Source organism: Eleutherodactylus coqui, chromosome 2, assembly GCF_035609145.1.
Source record: "Eleutherodactylus coqui strain aEleCoq1 chromosome 2, aEleCoq1.hap1, whole genome shotgun sequence".
Lineage (NCBI taxonomy): Eukaryota > Metazoa > Chordata > Amphibia > Anura > Eleutherodactylidae > Eleutherodactylus > Eleutherodactylus coqui.
The window spans coordinates 128421534-128443259 of NC_089838.1; the positions used below are offsets into that span (position 1 = coordinate 128421534).

The 21726-nt window shown below is 45.1% G+C and overlaps 1 protein-coding gene across 5 annotated transcripts in view; it reads right to left on the reverse strand.

Annotated features, from left to right (window-relative positions):
* Window positions 1-21726, reverse strand: part of ATP2B1 (ATPase plasma membrane Ca2+ transporting 1) — a 109074-nt gene that overhangs the window by 56480 nt on the left and 30868 nt on the right. For all 5 annotated transcript variants that reach the window (XM_066591505.1, XM_066591504.1, XM_066591503.1 and 2 more), the window contains exon 2: window positions 14865-15299. In XM_066591505.1, the coding sequence (XP_066447602.1) occupies window positions 14865-15063 (199 nt within the window). In that variant the 5' untranslated portion in view covers window positions 15064-15299. The remainder of the gene's footprint in view (window positions 1-14864; window positions 15300-21726) is intronic.

Consider the following 21726-nt stretch of genomic DNA (forward strand, 5'->3'; position numbering starts at 1 on the left):
TAAAGGACGATGCAGAAGATGTAGTACTGCACTATAGAGGGGGCGCTACTAGGCAGCCGAGTCACCCAAAGGAGCAGCTCATCCTGTAAGGGGCGATGCAGAAGATGTAGTACTGCGCTGCACTATAGAGGGGCGCTACTAGGCAGCCATGTCACCCAAAGGAGCAGCTCATCCTGTAAAGGGCGATGCAGAAGATGTAGTACTGCACTGCACTATAGAGAGGCGCCACTAGGCAGCCGTGTCACCTAAAGGAGCAGCTCATCCTGTAAAGGGCGATGCAGAAGATGTAGTACTGTGCTGCACTATAGAGGGGCGCTACTAGGCAGCTGTGTCACCCAAAGGAGCAGCTCATCCTGTAAAGGGCGATGCAGAAGATGTAGTACTGCGCTGCACTGTGGAGGGGCGCCACTAGGCAGCCGTGTCACCTAAAGGAGCAGCTCATCCTGTAAAAAGCGATGCAGAAGATGTAGTACTGCGCTGCACTGTAAAGGGGCGCCACTAGGCAGCCGTGTCACCCAAAGGAGCAGCTCATCTGGCACATGTAAAGGGCGATGCAGAAGATGTAGTACTGTGCTGCACTGTAAACGGGGGGCCATTAGGCAGTCGTGTCACCCAAAGGAGCAGCTCATCTGGCACATGGGATGGGCGATGCAGACGATGTAGTACTGCGCTGTACTGTAGAGAAGCGCCACTAGGCAGCCGTGTCACCCAAAGGAGCAGCTCATCCTGCAAAGAGCGATGCAGAAGATGTAGTACTGCGCTGCACTGTAGAGAGGCGCCACTAGGTAGCCAGTGTCTGCATTTTAGTAATACAGGGGGTTTTACCAGTGAAATGTAGCCAAGTTGCTGTGCGGTTACAGACGGTGGCATTGTATGTTGAATCTGTTACATTGGCTCTATATGTATCAAATTTGTATCCTGAGGCCACTGCACAGTAATCTGAAGGATCACTGTATAGAAAGTAATTTTCAACTATTACCCATTTAGTTAAAATAGAATTCTTTATGTTCAAGTTTTCAAAAATTTACAAAAATGTTAATTTATAACCTCGTTTCTAAATGGAGGGGGAGCGGAGCAGATAACAGCACCAAGTAATACAATACATTCAAGCAAAGTGTATGTGTAAAAGGATTACTAAACGTTTACCACATAGAACCACCTGTGCTCATAAGTAACCCTTAAGGTGGGGTCCACACGGGGCGGAGTTGCTGCAGACCCTCCGCATGGAAGTTACGCAGCATAGTGGACGAGATTTTTAAAATCTTGTACACAAGTTGCGGAAATAAGTTGCACAAAACCAGTATGGAAATGGACTTGTGGTGCGGAATTCAATGTAGCAGCATCTGCTGTAGAGTTCATTTATTCTCAAGGAGGGGGTGAATTCTGCATAAGAATGCGCAATAAAGCTTGCTTTAAGTCCTGCACCAAATGTTGCTGTTCTGGAGGCAGGCTTTCCACCGCTGATCTGGACAGAATTGAGGGATTTAGGCCTTCTACACACTGCAGAGTCAGATTCCGCATGCCGAATCAGTCTCTGCCAGCAGCGGCGTCCACACCTACCTGCTCTGTCGCCAGTGAATCTGTACTGCGGATGCACCGGGTGACTCGCCGCTGCACATGCACAGTACAGATATTTTTTCCCCAAGCCATCCACAATGTTCATCGCAGATGGGCTGCGAGTTGGACGGTTTCCATTGACTTCAATTGAAGCAGTCTGTGCAGAATCTGCACAAAAATGGAACATGCTGCGATTTTTCTTCCATGAGCGGAAATCGCAATTGTTTTCTGCTCGTGTGGAGGAAGCAGTGGGTCTCCATAGGAAGTGATGGGTGGCATTTGCTGCGGATTGTGCAGCAAATATCCACTCGTGAGCTGGAGTCCTAAGACTACACATTGCAGGTCAATTCCCACATTTTTTTCCAGACTGCAAACATCTGTCACTCTCGTACACTGTCGCTACTGTAATATGCGGTGAATTTTCTGTCTACAAATCCAGATAAAAAAACTGCAGAAAATTCACGGTGTAAACACACCCTTATAACACCATGCAGTATATACAGTCATGATAAAAAGAGCGTACACCCTCTCTGAATTCTATGATTTTACATAGCAGGACAAAAAAAAAAATCAGCCGGCCCTTAGAAAGTCTTAAATACCACCACAGATGAACACAACATGACAAGTGACAATGTAATTCAACTAAAACTAGGCCAAAATGCAAAAGCAGTGTGCACAAAAATTAAATACATCCATAGGCTCACTTCATATGGGCGAGAGCGATATGGGGCTGCGAATCCCGCCCCCAGATTGCGCTCGCCATCTATTTGAAATCCCAGTGGGTGCAAGGTGTTTGGGAAGCGGGGAACCTCCGACACAGCTAACAGCCGCAGTGGAGGTTCGCAGTGTTTTTCCCACTGTTTTCAATAGGAGACCTTGCATCGCATGCACCTTGAATATGGTGCAATGCTGCGGGCGGCCCCATTGAAAACAATAGGAGATGCGGTGCGAGATCACGCACAAGATAGGACATGCCGCCCGCAATTTATTCCCGCATCGCAAGTTGGTCTTACTGCTTTCATAGGAATTTAGAAGGCAACTAGCAGCCAAGTGCTGCTAATCAAACACCCTTGATTAAATCAATCATCAGTAAGTGTGACTACTTCTACGCAAGCAGAAGTTTTGACAGTTTGCTGGTCTTGAGCATTCAGTTGTGTGTTAACACAAGGCCGAGGGGGAAAGCCATCAACAACCATCCTAGAGAAGAGTTTCGTGTGCTCCATCCGTCTGGGCAGGGTTAGAAGGCCATTTCTGAACAATTTGTAGTATTACATTCTACAGAGAGAAAGATTATTCGCAATCGGGAAAACCTACAAGAAAGGTCAGACCATGCAATGGTCAGAGAAATTGTGGAAAACCCATTCAAGCTCATGACCGTAGAATTGAAAAAAGAAAAAAGTTGTATCTGAACAAACCACAAGTCTTCTAGAATATTGTCCTTTGGACAGACAAGACCAAAGTGGAGATCTTTGGCCATAGTATTCACCAGCCCCACATTTGGCAAAACCAAACACAGTTAATCAGAACAAACACCAACTTCTTTGCATAATCTTAAAAGTCAACAGTGCAGAGCGGGTGGGCACAGAGGAGCGAGGTCACCAGCATGTTCTCCCCCAATCCAGTTCTCAGCATCAAGGACAGAAAGTACCTGGGCACATGTCTAAGCAAGTTTGTGTTTTTATTTTTTTAATTACCACCGATGATTTTAAATGCCTAACAATGTATTTACACAGAGCACGGCAAACCTGTAACTTTACCTTACAATTATTGGCCGAGCAGTCGCTCTGAACAGCTGCTATAGCAAGTTGTTGGTGCACAAACACCGTTTGTGAGCTTTTACCTAGAGCAATTGTTGCTAGTTTATTTTTGTGATCGTGAAAGCGTACCTCCCTGCAAAGTTATTGGCCAGTCGATCAAAGACAAACGACTGCATGTTTACCCCAGACAATAGGCTTAAGGCCTCATGTCCACGGGCAAAAGAAGAATTAAAATCCGCAGCGGATTTTAACTCTTCTCCTGCACGCGGATCCGCACCCCATAGGGATGCATTGACCACCCGCGGGTAGATAAATACCCGCGGATGGTCAATAAAAGTGATTTAAAAAAAAAAAAATGGAGCATGAAAAAATCTGGACCAATCTCTTCCTCACAGCCGGATCTTTCTTGCTTCGGCTCGGCGGATGTGCCCGGCGCATGCGCGCGGCACTCCGACGATGTGCCGCCGGCGTGACGAGTTCATCCGCCGGCCGAAAAAGAAGATCCAGCCGTGAGGAAGAGAAGACCTTCCCAGTCCGCTGCGGGTGAGTTAATTCTTTTAAATTCCTATTTTCAGCGCTCATGTCCGCGGGGCAGGAGGGACCTGCTATGGATTCTCCATGGAGAATCCGTAGCGGGCCTGATTTTCCCCGTGGACATGAGGCCTAAGGCCTCCCTCACAGAGTTTTTTACAGCGTTTAGCACTGTCTTTTCAGCACTGAACGTTGTACAACGCTTCCATTCACTTCAATGGGGCTGTTCACACGCTGTTCTGTGCTTTGACAGAGATGCTTATCCTATCTTGGGCAGTTTTCAGCCCTGCGTCGCCTATTGAAATGAATGGGCAGCATTAGCAGAGCTGCTAAAAGCGTGGCACCAAGTTGGGCAGTGCTAGCTGCACTACAAAAAAAAAGAAAAAAAACAACTTACTCGCCTAGCTGGTGCTGTCCGTGTCCCTGGCACTGCTTTCCACGGCTCCAGAAAACCCTGCCTCCAGCAAGAGATTGGCTAACCCAGCGCCAATCAAAGCCATTAAATGAATGAATGGCTTACGACTCAGCCAATCAGAGCAATCTCTTGCTTGAGGTGTGGTGTAGAAACTCCGTTACCAACAAGAGATGCTCTGCAGGCACAGACAAGTGCCTGGATGCCTGCAGGGATGGCGCCTACTCGGTGGGCGTTTAATTTTTTGAGCTTCCTTGGCTGCGTTATCAGCTGTGCTGAAAACACAGCCAAAACCCTGACATTAGTGCGATTTCAGCAGCGCTGGCATGCGTTAACGCAGTGTTGAAAAATGCTGCATTTACTGCAAACACCCGTGTGAGGGAGGCCTAAACCAAGATAGGCGATAAGTCTGTCCCATAGGATAGGTCATAAAAGTCTGAGCGGTGGGAGTCTTATTGTCAAGATCCCAAGAATGGAGCTGCAATGTACCTCTCCTCACCACTGCGGGCTCACTGCACCCACCCAACAGGGACAGCAGACTGAAGTGTAGTGGTGGCCGAGCATGTGTGGCTGCTGCTCCATTCAGCCTAATGGGACTGATGGAAATAGCCGAGTGCAAGCACTCCATCTCCGCCAGCCGCCTGAAGATGAAAGGCGAGGCACCACACATGCTCGACTGCCGCTTCATTCAATATCCTCACTGCGATAGTTGTCAAGAGCCCATAGTGAGGAAGAGTGGGGACATTGGAGCTGCCGGTCTCGGGATCAGCTGCGAGACACTAACCATTAGACTATGCAAAGGTGATTAACGTATCTTGGAAATATCCCTTTAAAATCAACCAGTGACTATTTTAGGTGAACTGAAACAAAGTGACTAGTTAAACTATAGCTCTCCACTCGGCAGTGTTTACACGGAACAACTTTTGCTTACCTTTGCTTTGTTAAGCCACCCCAAATTATGGGAGTAAAATGTTCAGACTTATAACTAAGCAATTTGAAACTACACTGAAAAATGATTCAACCACTTAGGCCACATTCACACGGCCAAGAAAAGCACGTGAGTTGTGTTGCGAAACGCACAAATATGAACCTTATTCTTTTGAACGGGGTCATACATAAGATTTTTTCCCAAATCGTGGGGGGGGGGGGGGGGAGAAACATAGCAAGTCTTTTCTTTGGACATTCCCTTCAGAACGCATCACCCATTGTTTTCAATGGGGCTGGGAAAACACATTGCAGGACGTGTGATGCGCATGCAAGGTTTCCCACTAAAAACAATGTACTGAAGTGATGGGAGGAGTTTGACACAAACACAGCGCATCTGTGGAGACATTGTAGTGAACGATTGCGATATCGGACAGAGTTTCGCGGGCCAATATTTCGCTCGGTTGTGGGAAACTAGCCTTAGATTAACATTTATTTGGCCCAGACAAGTTTCCTGCATGTAGAGGCACAAAACAGTTTTAGCATTGTGCCAGCAGGGCACACTGATAACGTGGCACTACCCCAATGATTGCATACCGTCCTATACTACAGCCAATTAATGGTGACCTATTGGAACATTCGTTGCATCCCTGGTGACCTTGTGAAATCTAGCTGTTGCCTAGAAGCTTCCTCTAGGGCCAGTGGTCAATTGGTCCCGTTTCTTGATGAAGCGATGAACCCCTGTACCACGTCATGAACCATTTCTGCAAAAATTATGCTCAGAAAAATCCCACCATTCCATGGCGATCCAGTGGGTGTCACTTCGTCATCCCGCTCATGAACAGAGCACATACATGATAAACAATTATCATATTGCCATCTTTCTGACAGGCTCTACCCCTGGGAAAAGATCAATGATTAACTATTCCAAGGTCCCAAGTCGTGCATCTAAGCATATAGTTCCTCTTGGCCTTTATATTAGAGTAGCAGCTTACAGTCAGGTGCTTCTACCGAAGGGGATAGCGCCACACACCTTCAGATTGGAGGCCCTTTTCCATTAGCATCTGATCTGAGATTTTTAAGGTTGTGCGCCAACCACACCACGAGCCGTTACATGAACCTGGCCTTAATAATACCACCAGAGTTTACCTTTGCTTACACCTAAAGCCAAATTTTAGATGGTTGTAGTCCTATTGATATCTATATTACAATTGCTTATGGCAGACTGGGCAGAACTTCCATCATCATAGATTGTACAAGAAGCTGCATCTCACTCCTTGGAAAAAGCCTCCAGAAATAGTGCCAGTGTCTTCTTGGGTCCGCTCTTCCCCCAGTGGGGGAGTTTATTAAGCCCCATTTACATTCAAGGAGCAGCGCTCAAAATTCATTCAAAAGATAGGACGATTGACAGTTTGAGCGATCAGTTTGCATAAGCTGCTAATGGGCACTAATGCCCATTAGCAACTTATTACCTTCATGTGCATGTAAATGAGCCTCCCTGAGTAAAGTACCTCAGACTGCTTCAGCAGAGCAGAAATCCATGGGACACATGTACCAAGCCCAGCAATTCATATGCCAGTCTAAATGTAATGTCAGAGTAAGATGCAACAACTTTAAGACGTAGAATTAATTTGATGCATCTCTGACAGCCCCATGCAACAAAGTCAAATCTATGCCAGCTCCGAGCGTAGATTTACAGTACAATGTACTCCAGTTTATGGAGTTATATATGACTGTCGGTCCAAGAATGTCTCCACCTCTTCTGCCAAGTCCTAACCACTTTTAGGAAAAATGAGTGTCCAGGTCGGCAAGAAAAGGGCAATAAGTTGCAAATATCTGCGCATGTACCCCCTTCCCTGTCTCAAAACACCAGAATTCTGTTGCAGTCCGGATTACATGGGTGTTCAAGCATTCTAACTTTTGAAAATAGATCCAACTCCGTTAAAATAAAAAAGAGGGGTACTTACCCGTGTGCAGACCCGGCAATCCAGCGCTTCGGCCTCTGCGCTCCTCCCGACCTTTGCTGTGAAACGGCTACCACCTGACTGCTGCAGATCCACTCCCAGCATCTGAGCAGATAGACACAGCACGCTTAATGCATTAGGAGAACGGTGGCTAAGTTTTACACTTAAATGCTTTAGATTAGGTTTCCTTGTGTGAAGAGAATAGTTTTTTAATTGCTTACTTTCTGCAACAAGTTACCTTATCACAAAGTTAAGCTTTGCAGGTTTTGCATGCCAGGAGAATGTGACGGCAGCAGTCAGGTAGAGCCATTGTACAAGTCTGAGAGGACCCCAGCACTGGATCGCCAAGGATTTGGGTGGGTTCTAGGACTATTTTACAGAGCTAGATTAACTTTATAAAAATTTGTTCTGACACCCAGACAACCCCTTTAATTCCCCTCCACCTCCCCCAACTATAACTATGGCCTACTGTCACATAAGCATAGCCCAAGGAGTAATAGCTTAAAGGGAACCTGTCACCTGTCTAAACCACCATAAACTAAGTTTAGGTAAGGCAAGGTGACAGGGAGTAGAGTGATTTTTTTTGTACGCTCCCCGATTCCACGGTGTGCGCCACTGAAGTCCACGCAGCGTACAAAAACCTGACTCTTCAGAGTCACACAGGCATTCTGCCATAGACTTTGTATGGGAGGGTGAGCGCACAGGACTCTGAAGAGTCAGATTTTCATGTGCGGTGTAGACTTCAGTGGCGCACACCATGGGACCAGGGAGCGTACAAAAAAATACCATGTGACTCCCTGTCACCTAGCCTTACATTATCATAACTTAGTTTATGGTGCTTTAGGCAGATGACGTTTTCCCCTTAAAAAGTGGTCTCCAATTTTATGCAAATGATGGCTAATCACGTAATTGAACAGGTGACTTCCAAAGTGACATGCCTCAATTACCTTGGAAAATGGATGAGATTAGTTGCAAACCTGTCATGATGCCTCTGTATCATTAGCAGCGCTATAGCCAAAAATCACTCAAGTACGCATAAAACATTCTCTGCAACGGTAATGCTTTATTCCAAAGTCACACTGCAGAAAATCCCATTTTGTAGAAAATAGCTTTTTTTGGATTTAAGTCACTTTGGAAATCACCTCTAACTACTGAAGCAGATTTTCACCTTTGGAATTTTTTCGTGCACATAAAATCTTAACGTTTTGCAAATCGTGACTGTAGTTACACCCATAACCACTATACACACACACACCGCATGGCACCAAAACCCCTCACTGTTCTTACCCTACTAGTAATTATTAACAAGTTATAGTACCAGTGTTTCTGCTGGCGAATTGTTCCACACGGCTGCTACATGCACGTGTGTCACCCCCCCTATCAGAAGCAGCACAGCAGTGGAGATGACGGACCTGCGATGGCGCCAGTCATGCTCCGCCACTGATCACATGACACTCAACCGCAGTGAAGGACTTACATGCTCGCCCCCGATCACATGATGCCGACATCAAAGGTCCTGCATCCTTGTGCAGATTACAGGTTGACTACAAACCCCGCTTTGGCCTCAGTTGCTATGAATACTAACACCCCTAGACAGACAGCAGCAGAGTGTGTACAAGACCTGTGAGGTTACCGTCATGTGATCAGGGGTGGAGCATGTAACTCACTCACAGACCCACTCACGCATGCACAAATAGTTTGACAAGCTGCCAGCACATCGCCACTGCAGCCAAAGACCTGGCTTGCTGGACTGGCAAGGGCTTTCACAGGTAAATGGTCTTTATTTTAAATTTAAACATTTATTACTGTATTTAGAAACTGAAGCCTTCAAGAGGCGTCCAAGCTGCACCAAAAAGTCACCAAGGAAGTCCGTTTCAGTCCGACATGGCTATGCTCCATGCCGTGTAGCTGCCTTTGCAACAGGTGAGCGGGGCAATCTTCGCTGTGATCACTTCTACTGAGACAAGTCAGCAAAAACAAGTTTTGAAAATAAAGGCAGTAGACAAACAATGCAGTAGATACTTGCTAAAAAAATGGCTTTCCATCCAATAAGTGCAGGCTTCATTATATAAAACTGGTATAAATGAAGCTTACATAAAAAGTGGTTACATTTACACGGGATTTCTATTAGAGCACACTACAGTCTCCCTCCTCGGCCTCAGATAATAGCTTACATGGAAACAAAGTGAGCTTCCACGGAGCGATAAATTGTACTTAAATGCCCTGCAAAGTGAGATAAGGTAGCCGACATCCACAGCAGGAGGAAGTCATAAGTGCATAGCGCTCCACCTCCGATGGTCTGCGCTTGGCACTGGGAAGGACGTACATCCCTGCGTGGGTTAACATGTAGTAGATATGTAAATCTATGCGGAGAAAAATCAACACATCGCTACAATCATGAAGAGTCTAGTAACGCAGTATCTAAAGATAGTTTTTTTTCAATGACTGGTCAGTTTCCATGGCAACAAAGTGCTCAAATGGCGTTCCTCGCTGTCCGTGCGGCGCTCTGGTGAATGGGACCTGTCCACAGCCGCTTCCTCTGGCCGAGGAATGTGGAGGTTACGTCTTACGATATTTCCTTCAGGTTGGAAGCAAAGAGTTAAGTCACAGGACTAAAACAATTACTATTATATATGGCCTCTAGGAATAATACTCCAAGGAAACCTGCAAATAGTTTTCGGAGCGCGCTCACCCGTGTTTAATGTTCAACCTAAGTTGTCTTTAGGACAATAATGGCTGGAAATTTCTATTAGCCGGTAGCCTGGGAGAACCGCGTGCGGCGGGAGGACAAGGTGAGGTGTAACACGTAGATTAGCGCGGTCAGATGCAAGGCGGGGGTTAATGAGGGGTACAAACAAATCAACGGCAAATGCTGTTTCACGGCTTTGTGGGCCTTATTGCTCCTTGCTTTACTGTTGACAAAGCCCTCCTGGAAGCCATGTAATATTCAGTGCTTCTCTGCAGCCGGCCAGCTGTCAGTCGCTCAGCAAGGACACTTTTACACTGCATTTTTGTAATCCGTTTGACGTATGCAGCAGGAAACCTCCCAGTGCATATGTCAGAGGGATCCACACGCCGCCACTCACCAGCCGCAGACCCTGCCGGCCTCGGTCCACCTGCTGCTTGTCACAAGAGGCTTCTGGATGGGACGGCAGATCCTGGAAATACAACGTATCCCATCCACACCACAGTCTGCGGCTCACACTTGTTACTGAACGCCAGTCACATCTATTAGCGATACAGCAAGACAAGCTCGTCTTTACATACTATTATAGACTATGGGCAATGGATGCCCAGCAGTGTGGAATCTGTCACCAATAGGCTAGAATAGCATCCGTTTAACAGGGTAGATTATGGTCCTGTAAATAAACTTATTTGTTGCAGGCACACATGTGGCACTCATTTAAAAAAAAGGGAAAATGTCAGGTCACTGATGATACCCAGGCCACGGGTGCTTCAGTACAGCGACAGGCATGCCAATTTCAGCTATTAGGCCTCTTTCACTTGGGTGACAGAGATATTGCTGCGAGGAAAACCGCAGCTGTGTTCTGTGCGATATTGCTGTTTTCTTGCCTCGATTTTGTGTAGCTACAAAGTCACACGACTTTGTAGCACTCGTCTGTACTTTTTTTGGGGGGAGTGCTTGAGGTATAAGCCCTACCCCGAAAAAAAAAACTAGCTACATTAAAAACAAAACAGTCACCCAACAGGTGCTGACCGCTCTGCCACACTTCTCTGCAGGACCCCAGCACTTGTTTGAGGCCTTTGACTGCTTGGTCCAAAGAGCGCTGCGGTAATTGGTTCTCAAGCACCGCGGCTTAACCAATCAGAGCCAGCGCTTCCTGAAACCCTTGACCAGGAAGCGCTGCCTGAGGACTTAAAACCAGTGCCAGGGACCTGCGGAGCAGACAGCGCCCATTAGGTGTATTTATTTTTTTATGTAGCTAGGGGTTATTTTAGGGACAAACCGTAGGACTTCCTACTGTAAGTTGCATCACACAAAAACCACGCTTTCATGTGATGGAACACAAAAAGGTAGGCTCCATAGGGAAACATGGGCTACAAAACATAGCAAATCGCGGCAATATTCAGCTCGGCACTTTTTTTTTCTCTCAGTGTAGCAGCCTACAAAACACTTCTAATGTGACGGAACCCATTGGAAAGCACGGGCTTCACATATATGTGATTTGTAGCACTGTCGCATTGCAAGAAAACTCACCCGTGTGAAAGAGGCCTTACAATGATGGATTCTGGAGTTTTTGAAAACTTAAGTTGGCAGTGAAGTTCAGTGTGGCTCAATCCTCGTATATAACTACTCACCCCACATGCCGCACCACCTTACTGACTGGATATGGAGAGACCTGTCAATAAGCAGCAGGGGGAATATGGAGAGAGCAGTGGGTATATGAACATTAATGACCCGTACCAGACTCCTCTATGCCACACAAATGTAAAAGGTACCTACATACGGGATGACTAGCACCCGAATATTTCACTCAAAACTGCAAATTCAAATAGTCGTTCAGTGTACCCAAGGCCACCGACAGGGTGACAAGTGATAAACTGCTCATTTCAGCTTACCAAAGCCACTGCTTGATCAAATATTAACGACTAACTTTATAACAAGCAACTTTTGAACAACTTGATCAAATTTGCATGTGAATCCTCTGTGAACATTAGGTCTATAAATTAATGAACACTTAGTGGTTTGTATGAATGGCTGTAAAACAACGACTATCTGAAATCTAGTTGCTCAGTGTAAAGCTTTAATGACTGCTGAAGCGGTCAGCATAACTGACAACCACTGAAATCAGCATGTCTGTCACTACAATGTAGTGCCCACAACCCAGGCACCATTCGGGATCCATCAGGGTCCCTTTAAGGCATCCTATTACTACACAGTTTTTTTTACAGGATGCCCTTATATCCTATGGGTGACTGGTGCCACTATAATGCATCCATCAGAGTCCATTTTGTGCCTCTGGCACAGATCTGGTACAACAAACCAGACCAAAAAAGGGTCAATATGCTGAACAAATCTGGTAAAATGCCCGGTGGTGTGACTTAAAGGGGTTTTGTCATTTAAAAGTTAAAAAAAAAAAAAAAAAAAGAAAAAAAACCCCTACTTGACTATCCCTCCCCATCAGTCTTCTTACTGCATCTTCTCCAGTCCCCCCCAGGTCACCTCACCACAAGCCGACTGGATCCTCTTGTTATGATGCGTCCAGTCCCTGCATTCTTCTTCCTGCAGGTCATTTTAGGTTACATCACTAGTGATGTAACGTTCACTGCCTAGCAAAGAATGCAGAGCTATTGCAGAGACCACGCATGCAGGCTGTCTCACCGTGAGAGTTCATATACTATTGCAGAGAGACAGCATGCATGCGCAGTCTCTGCAATAGCTAGTCACTCTCTGCTAGGCTGTGAACACTACGTCACTAGTGACATTGCGCACATTGCCCAGAGAACGGACACTTTGTCCCCAGAAGAATCGGTCAGCTTGCGGTGGGCTAAGCCGGGGGACTGTAGGAAAGGGGAGAAGATCGGCGGGAAGACGACTGAGGGGAAGGAATAGGCAAGAATAGATTTTTGTGAAAAGGGCCCATGTTTTAACAGTAACCACTTCGTCGGATACAGAGAAGCAAGTCTCTGAATGATAAATGTCCACCTGCAAATGTCTGGAAGTGAATGATTTAGGTTTTTGAATTACAAATTTACCACTTAAACCAAGAACTATATATTTCCCGCACTCTGAGCTGGATGATGGATCCAACACAATATGGAAAGTCAATACCTCAGCAAATAGCAGGTTACCCAAGAACCTACATTATTAGAAAGGCCTTCCCCTTCCTTCACCTTCATGGGATGGCAGCCTTTAGTACAAGCTTCCTACATTTGTACTTGAGATGTCCCAGAACAGGTGGCAAATGACAAAGTCACTAAAAACTATGCCAGGCATGAGACAAGAGATTGCTGCTGGTATATGACTGGATATACCCAACGGTGTGAAATGTCAAAATGTTTTCAGAAGTAGCTTTGGATCATCAGTAAAAATAAACGCTTACAATAAAGCTTGCAGCACTCTTGGGTCCTTAAAACGGGGTTGTCTGAAATATTCAACTTTTCCCTAAATCTAAGACAAGTGATAAGAAAGCTCTAGTCACCGCTTCAATCCTTGGCTGCAGTGATGACATGCCAGTATGCCCACGTGACAGCCCATCACTAGCCTCGGCCATCATGTGCCCTAGACTACTGTGGGCAGCGATTGGCTGCAGTGGTCATGTGGCTATAGGGGCATTGCAATTAGGAAAAACGTAGTGCTTTCCTTAGCTTTCGCAGAGCAGAAAGAGGTTTACTTTAGCAAATCTATTCAATGAAGGTCTTGAATTGGCAAATGAATTTTGACTGTGGATCAGTAACTGAGGGGCAGATTTTCCCCAATTGTGATTATAAAATGGTTGGGATCCTACCTGAGCACTAAAGTAGTGCAAGCTTTCCTTGTGTTTTTTTATATACACCCCTGCAGCCAGAGGGAAGTAACACAGCACTAATGCGGTACCCAACCAGTGAGTAGGGGAGCATAGCTTTTTCTTCACATTTCCTATTTAGAAATCAAATTGAACATCTTCAACAAGATGACCCGTCAACTCTCCTAGCATGCCCGTTTTAGTAAATAGCTGTACTTCCAATGAAATCATTCTGGAGCATGTGTTCTTAGAACCTTACATTGTGTTATTCTGCTATTCCTACTGGCTACTTAAAATTAAGAAGGGGTTGTCCTACTTCGGGCAACTTGTGCCCATTATACCAGACCAAACCTCACACGACATTGCCTGGCTGGATGTGCTGGATGTCCATCTATAAAAGTAGTGACATCTGATGAAAGTGATGTGGCCAGAAATGGGACACAAGAAGAGTACGTGCTGCAATAACGGAAATCAGGATGATGAAAGGTCCTTGGGAACCTTAGCTGAAGTTTTTGGGACACCAAAAGCCCTTTATTTAAAAGAAAAAAAAACCTGACCATAGAATATTCCGGTACAGTGACATCAGTGGTAATTTACTGGTGCAGCCAGATAAGCCATTCGGAAAAGCAGTATCCTTACACATTATATTAAAGTGGGAAATCCAGCCCAGGAGGGAGCTAACCGCTGATCTCCTAGGGGTACACAGATCCACAATTTATTTCTGACCATATCTGGGGTGCAGGAAACTAGAGACACCACTAGGGAGTTTTTGCCGTGAAGATAATCCTTTTTCTACAAGCCCTTTGGGAGCTCCCATCTATTAGACAGAGCAAGGAGCGGTCTAAATTGGCATCTGCCAGTCTAAACAGGGGATGTGGTGGCAACAATGATGAAAGCTTATGGGGGACCAACGATCTCATTAATGATAGTTCAGCCCCCATACAGCCTGCATTAACCTGCTTGAAGATCCTTACAAACGAGCACCGATCGAGGCAACTGGCGCTCACTTAGCTCCAAGGGCATTAAAACTATATGTATGACAGGGATAGCATTTTGAAACGTATAAACGTTCTTTCTATACATATTCTAACTCGTGCCCTTGAAGAGCCAGGGTTCCTTGTGACGAGGGTTAGGAAGCCCAGACACATTCTTCAGTAAATATATAGGTTCCCAGCTTGCAGGTTACTTTACTCATAATTCTGAAAGGCGAACACAACTACTTATTAACAAGGATAAGAAATGTCTCCATTACCTTCATGCGGTGAGGTTTTCAACCTACTACAGATACCATAGACATCTCCATAGCAATCTTGTATTTTCTGTAATGCATCTGTTGATCTCAATTCCATAAGAGCTCGAAGCTCTTCAAGCGTGATCCCAAAGTCACCACCATGATTTGTTTCATTTATGGAGTTTTTTACCCCACTATATGCAACTGAATTGTTCGCCATTTTTGCCACAGACAATCCCTTGGAGGAGAAGTCAAATGAGCAGACGGGTTCAGGAAATCCAGCAGGGTGCTAGTTGTCTTCTGCCACACGGATGAAACAATCCTTGGTAACAAACTATGCCAAGTTCATGTTAAAGGGATGTTCAAAAAAGAAACTCAAAGGGGACTTCCACAAATCTGCCGTGAATACTGTTCCATGGTAAACTTCTGCATCATTTCAATTGTATCCAGAATGCACTAAAGAGAAAAAAAAAAAAAAAAGACACGTTGTCAGTGCAATATACCCAACCCTACAGTACAGAACGGATGGCGGAGGACAATACAAGATTATTCGGTTTCCCATTATGGTTTGTTTCTATCAGTTCCACCATATTTTAGGTCTGTAAGGCTAGCGTTTATAGGAAGAAAAAGTGAAAAGGTCACAAACTCCAAATACTTTTTGTCCGGGCTCACAAGAGGTTTTGCCCGCGCAATCTCCCATTAGGCTGCCATTTTTCCGCTCACATGAATTGCGCAAAATACGCATGCAAGAAAAAAAAAATTAAAAATCACAGCATAATTTATTTTCGGCCTATATCACATGTGCATACATGCCAAGATGGTGCATGGCGATTGGCAGCGTGCAGCAAACCATGGCCGTCTGAGCCCGGCCTTTGTTTTCCAACAAGACTTTGGTAACATTATGCTTCCACGGTCAAGGCACGTTATTAAGCAATAAATACCAAGCATGTATCCCTGCCTTCTGCAACCAGAGATCAGTGGGGCTTAAAATCTATACCCCATCTGCCATAAATACTAGCGAACACTGCATAACAGCCAGTGGAAATTAGGTGGCAAAAAGCAACTCTGGCTAGACTTTGATCTTACTATGGTGCTGCGCGGGCATTAAAACGCATGGACTTTTGCTGGTTCGCTCACACTTCCAGGTAGGAATTGCGGATTCTGCGAGTGGAAGAAAAATTACAGCATGTTCTATTCTGCGTGTATGAGGTCCATTGATCTCTATGGATGCATTCGAACCGCAGTGCATACGCAATTCACATTGTACATAGGCGTAGGTATATACGCATGTTGCTAGGAGACCAGATAACAAATGGAAGAAAGAAGGAATTTGTGGGCAGACAATGCAGGACAGAGACTGGGGAGCAACACACCTATCCTGTCCAACAACCTCTGCTTGCTCCTCTTTTTCCACAAGAATAAGAGTTTTTGTTTAATTGTTTATAGCACTTCCAAAAAAGTAGTACAAACCAGCCAAGCCTGGAGAGCAGTATCCCATCCTGAAGGTTCTCAGAACATCTCACCACGACAGCACAAGAGAATGTCATCTGGGCGGTCACCTGAGTGATAGACTGATGCTTCATTTTATATATTAGAAGCATTGGGGCAATGAAAATAATTGTATGTGGGTCTTGCCTTTACCACCAGGTGCTGGAAGACACAGCCTTACAGACCCAGCTGACCCTCTAAACTGTGTAGGCAGTTCTTCCATGCAATTGTTTTGTAACCCAAATTGGGATGAATCCTAAAAAAAAAAAAAAAAAAAAAAAAGGAAACTTCCAGCTTTCAAAATCAATTTCAATAAAGACTAGGGGGCTACATGTACAGCTGGCAGTCTAGTTAAGGTAGGTTCTCTCCAGCTTTAGCGGAAATAGCCACCCAGGTTGCAGGGCAAGGCTATACTAAAACATATGCTATGCTGAAAACCAATCTTGTCAAATGGCAACAAGACAACGGCAACAAAATCAGCATCTCACATGTCGGTTTATCACAGATTTTTGTATTAATTTTCTAGAACTGTTCAACAGAAGAAGATTTATGCAATGTGCTAACCAGCCTTACTGCTCGGAAACCAGATGACTAATAGCAGGACTATCTATGGGGAGTGACTGTATGGCAGGACTATCTATAGAGAGTCTGACTGTAGCTACAAACCACACAATATGCATGTATAGCAACCAGGTTTACTGTCCTACACGTAGCTGTAAAATTTCAAAGCAAAATGTAAACCAAAAAATGCCAGAATATGAAACTGGCTACCAGACTACAATACGGCCAGGTTGTCACTTAGAATCTTAGTGCTGACAGTCAAGATGCCACAGTGGACTCAAGTCCGCAGCTTCAGCTGTTTGATACTCACTCTTGCCTTTGCAACTTTCCCTCACAGCAGCCAAGTGTCATGTTGGTGGACGGGAATTTATGACATTTTCATTCACAAGCTGAAAGGCTCCAATTTTTTAAAGCCAAGATTTTGCAACTATTTTAGTGCTTGCAAATTGACAAATAGTAGGTACTGGAAGTAGTCATACGTGACTAACATGTAACTGCTCCATGCATTCACTCATCTCCATTTAGGGCACAATCATACTTGACCTTTTGCTCGACTCCATCCTCTGAGCAGAACGGCAACAGATGGCCTTCACTGACACTAATGGGGTCCGTCCAGCACTATGCCATCCATTTTCCTGGACAAGCACATTCCATCTAGTACGCTGCATGATTGTAAGCCAGATGTGTGCCGGGGCCTCCAGTGCAGATGTGCATAAGCCCACATACACACACTATGCACTATGGCTTCCCAATATATCCTGGCTCAGTCTAAAATCTGGACTAGCTGCTGCTTCAACCATGACTTGTTCCACTTTTTGCCACTTTTTTCACTGTTAGACCACTCACAGGCATGCTGTTAAACGCCAAGTTTTCAAACACATTCAACAGTTTTAACGCACCTCAGGCAGCTTTTGAAATGCCGAGCTCAAACGCTCACCTGAAAAGCCCCATTTACATCAATGGAGGAGTTTTACAGTGTGCGTTTCAAACGCTGCGGGAAAAAAAATCGTGAGAGCGGCCCAAGTCCTCCATACTCAAATATTTGTCCCATGAAGGTTGCACATCATGAAACAATATGTAATCCTACAAACCAACTGTGCCTCAAAAACAAATTCTGTGTTCCCTTAGACCAGGCCCTAAGGCACACAACTGTAGGAAAACTCAGGGCTTATTCACATGAGTGATATGCTCATGGGAGTCTTGCGCAATGTGCACAAAAACCTCAAGGATATGAAATCCATCATTTTAAATGGATTTATTCACAGTAGCACAAAAAATAAAAGTCACAGCATGTTGTATCTTTTGGTGTTCGGGATGCCTTGCTCATTGTTTTCAATGGGACCTTAAGACACCGCATGTCACTCGCATACTGTGCGATGTGACCATTGCGATCCTTTCACATGCGTGCAACATGCGCATGAGGATCGAAATCTCACAGGAATGATGGAATGTGCTTTTGAATCAAAAACGCTTTGGATTGCCATGAAAGATGCACTTTGGCAAGCGTGATATTGCGCTCGCTCATGTGAATACAACCTTAAAAGTCGACAAAGGATGGTTTTCTTGCCTGAATTACATCCACAAAAGAAAAAGAAAAAACTGAAATCAGCGCAATTTTTTTTTGCCCTGCATTTCTCAGTGGACAGCATCTTAGTACTGCCCTTTTCTTGACATTCCCACTGACTTGAATAGAAGAGCCATCTGCAAACTGGATCAGAATAGTGAAAGTTTAGTTTTCTTCCACGTGATGCCCATGAAGTGATGTGTAACTTGGCACATTGGCTCTGTATGCTGTCAGTTTGGTTAGTTGTAGGCTCGGCTAGCACATGCACTGAAAACACGCTTGTGTGCCTTTAGGCCCAACGTGCTGAGAAAATAACTGCTAGCACCGAATAGGACTGCTCAGACTGACACGTCATTAATCTTGACTTCTCACGGAGAGAAGCTTTAGAGACGACCTGCCGGCTCTCCTGGCTTGTCTGCTTTAATAACTACTTGGGTTCTAAGAAAAGGAGTTCCAGAATTATTCCACAAAGAGCTCCGCTGCTTCTTATTCCTTCTACAAATCTAGGAATAAACGGACTACCGGATCTTGCCAATTGGGGAAGTAACAGAAGAGTGACAGTTGCTACATCCCCCAAATCCTGCCCAAAACATTATCAGCTTCCGGAAAATAGCCGAATTCGCAGTAGGAGCGGCAACCAGCCAGGCATCCCTGTCTATATCAGCCGCTGCGGCGGAAATGTATTACAAAGTGGCTATACAGATTACTGGTCACCCCTATAATACAGGACCAGCACGAGTCTGCCAGACTGGGAGCCGCGGAGCAGGGGACACCCCTCTAAATCCTCCATATACACCATCTTGCGGTTCTTAGCACTTCCTCTCGATCAATGAAGTTTCAGTGACAAACTCTTCCGAATGTGTCTAATTTAAGCAGAACTATTTTGGGATCCATCTGAGAAACACGACAGCATTGGAAACTACTAGCCGCTTGGATGTATGACGGGGAATACCGGTAACACAATGCCCGCTGCACACTAAGAATTGTGCATCACAGAAAGGCTCCGATTCACATGGATATTTAAAAAGCCAATCGTTAAGTAATTTTAAACCACTGCCTGACTAAGATTAAGCCGCTGCTGCTGCTATTCTCTGCTAAGCATTTGACCTTCAACTGCACATTATCAGCAGTGAGCTCCAGCAGAAGAAATGGCTCCCTAAATGATTATCTAAGGAAAGCTTCTCGCCTAATCTAATTAGCTCATCTGAGGCCTGACAAATGCCTGTAGTATGACGTTACAGGACACGGCAAAAATTACTAACAGACTCCTCCCCTAATTTATGTGAGTCACCAAAAAAGTTTGAATTAAAAAAACATAAAAAATTGAAAGAAAAAATGTCCCGACACTTTCAACGGCTGCGCCAGTGAGAAGAGTGCGGTGCTCCCATCCATAAGGCAATGGTCAATCTCTCAATAGCAGAATTGCAGACAGCACAGGATATTCATAAAGGAATTATAAATGGGTTTCCACCTCCACTCCGTATAGCAGTATAGAAAATGAGAAATTCTCATTGGGATCTTGCCAGTGGCATCGCAGCAGACACAGTTGCTCAATCTGCACTGCCCTGTGCTAGATCCTTCAGCATGAAAGACTTAAAGGGGTTGTCTCGCGGCAGCAAGTGGGGTTATACACTTCTGTATGGCCATATTAATGCACTTTGTAATATACATCGTGCATTAAATATGAGCCATACAGAAGTTATACACTTACCTGCTCCGTTGCTAGCATCCCCGTCGCCATGGATCCATCTAATTCTGATGTCTTCTTGCTTTTTTAGACGCGCTTGCGCAGTCCGGTCTTCTGGCTGGTGAATGGGGCCGCTCGTGCCGGAGAGCTGCTCACCGCGTCGTCATCGTAGCTCCGCCCCGTCACGTGTGCCGATTCCAGCCAATCAGGAGGCTGAAATCGGCAATGGAACGCACAGAGCCCATGGTGCACCATGGGAGAAGACCCGCGGTGCACCATGGGAGAAAACCACAGTGCATCCCTGGGAAAGGACCGGCGGCCATCTTTGGGAGAAGATTTTTTAAAGTCCTTATTTCATCGGATCGGTGAGTAGCAAGCGGTTTAAAAAACGCTTTAATTTGCTATTTTATGCCAGGGGGGTGACAGGGGGAATGGGGTAAGGTATAATTTTGAGGTTTGCCGCGAGACAACCCCTTTAAAACTGCACACAAGGGAAGGGGGTGGGGGTTGGATGGTTTACTTGTTTGTATATGTTACACAAAACACAAAATGTGCTTAATGGCCCAGTTACACACGATTATCGCTCAAAAGTCACTCAAACGATGTCTTAAGCGATAATCGTGTGTAAATGCTATCATTGTTAGCTTTTCAAACGAACAGTGATTTTTAGTTCAACATAAAAACCATAATTCGGCTGGCCAGCAGGGACCACAAGCTGCGATACTGCACGGGAGCGCTGATGACATTGTTTTCAGCTGCTGTCCCGCAGGAGAACAATGGGGCTGTATGCAGATAACAGGCCACCCGCTGCTATCTGCATACAGCGAATGGAACTTCACTTAAATGGAAATGAAGCTAGTAAGCTACAAATAGACATTAGTGCCCATTAGTAGCTATGCAAAATGATGGCTCAAAACGGTCACTCAAACTGTCTTTTGAGCAATCTTTGCATGTAAATGGGGCTTGAATGAAATGCACCAGATTTATGAGAACGCGCACAATTATTGTTCAGTGTAAAAGGGCCCTAATCCCCACCCAGTTTTAGAATAAATGGTGGACAGCAGAAAAGGGACGGCAGCAATTTTTTGCACAAGTGCAGATCGCACAGTAGAAGAACTGACTTGCAGCAAACATTGTTGTGTACAGCCCTTTATTAAATGCTCACTTATCTACCAAATGCTTAAATATTTTAAAGTGCACCTAAAACCTAACCCATCATCATCTTAAAACGGAGCAGCTCCACTCACTAAAAGTTTAATTGGGAACAATAAAAGAAATGCTATATGCTCATGTGAATCCACACTATGGAAAGCAAGGACACAATCTGGAAGTGCCTGGTCTTAAAATGCAATGAGTGAGAGAATAGACTGTTTGAGGTAAACACTTACATTTCCCAGGCCACTATCCATACTCTTCAAAAAGAAATAATTCTGAAATGCTGCAGTTTTCACACGGATCACAAAATCTCAATAGCCCAAGACTTCCTGTTCAGCAGAGATCACTTCTTAGCAGTCATCTCCTCACAGGCAGGATTACAATGAAAAGTAACACCTACCGTGTTTCCCCGAAAATAAGACAGTCGT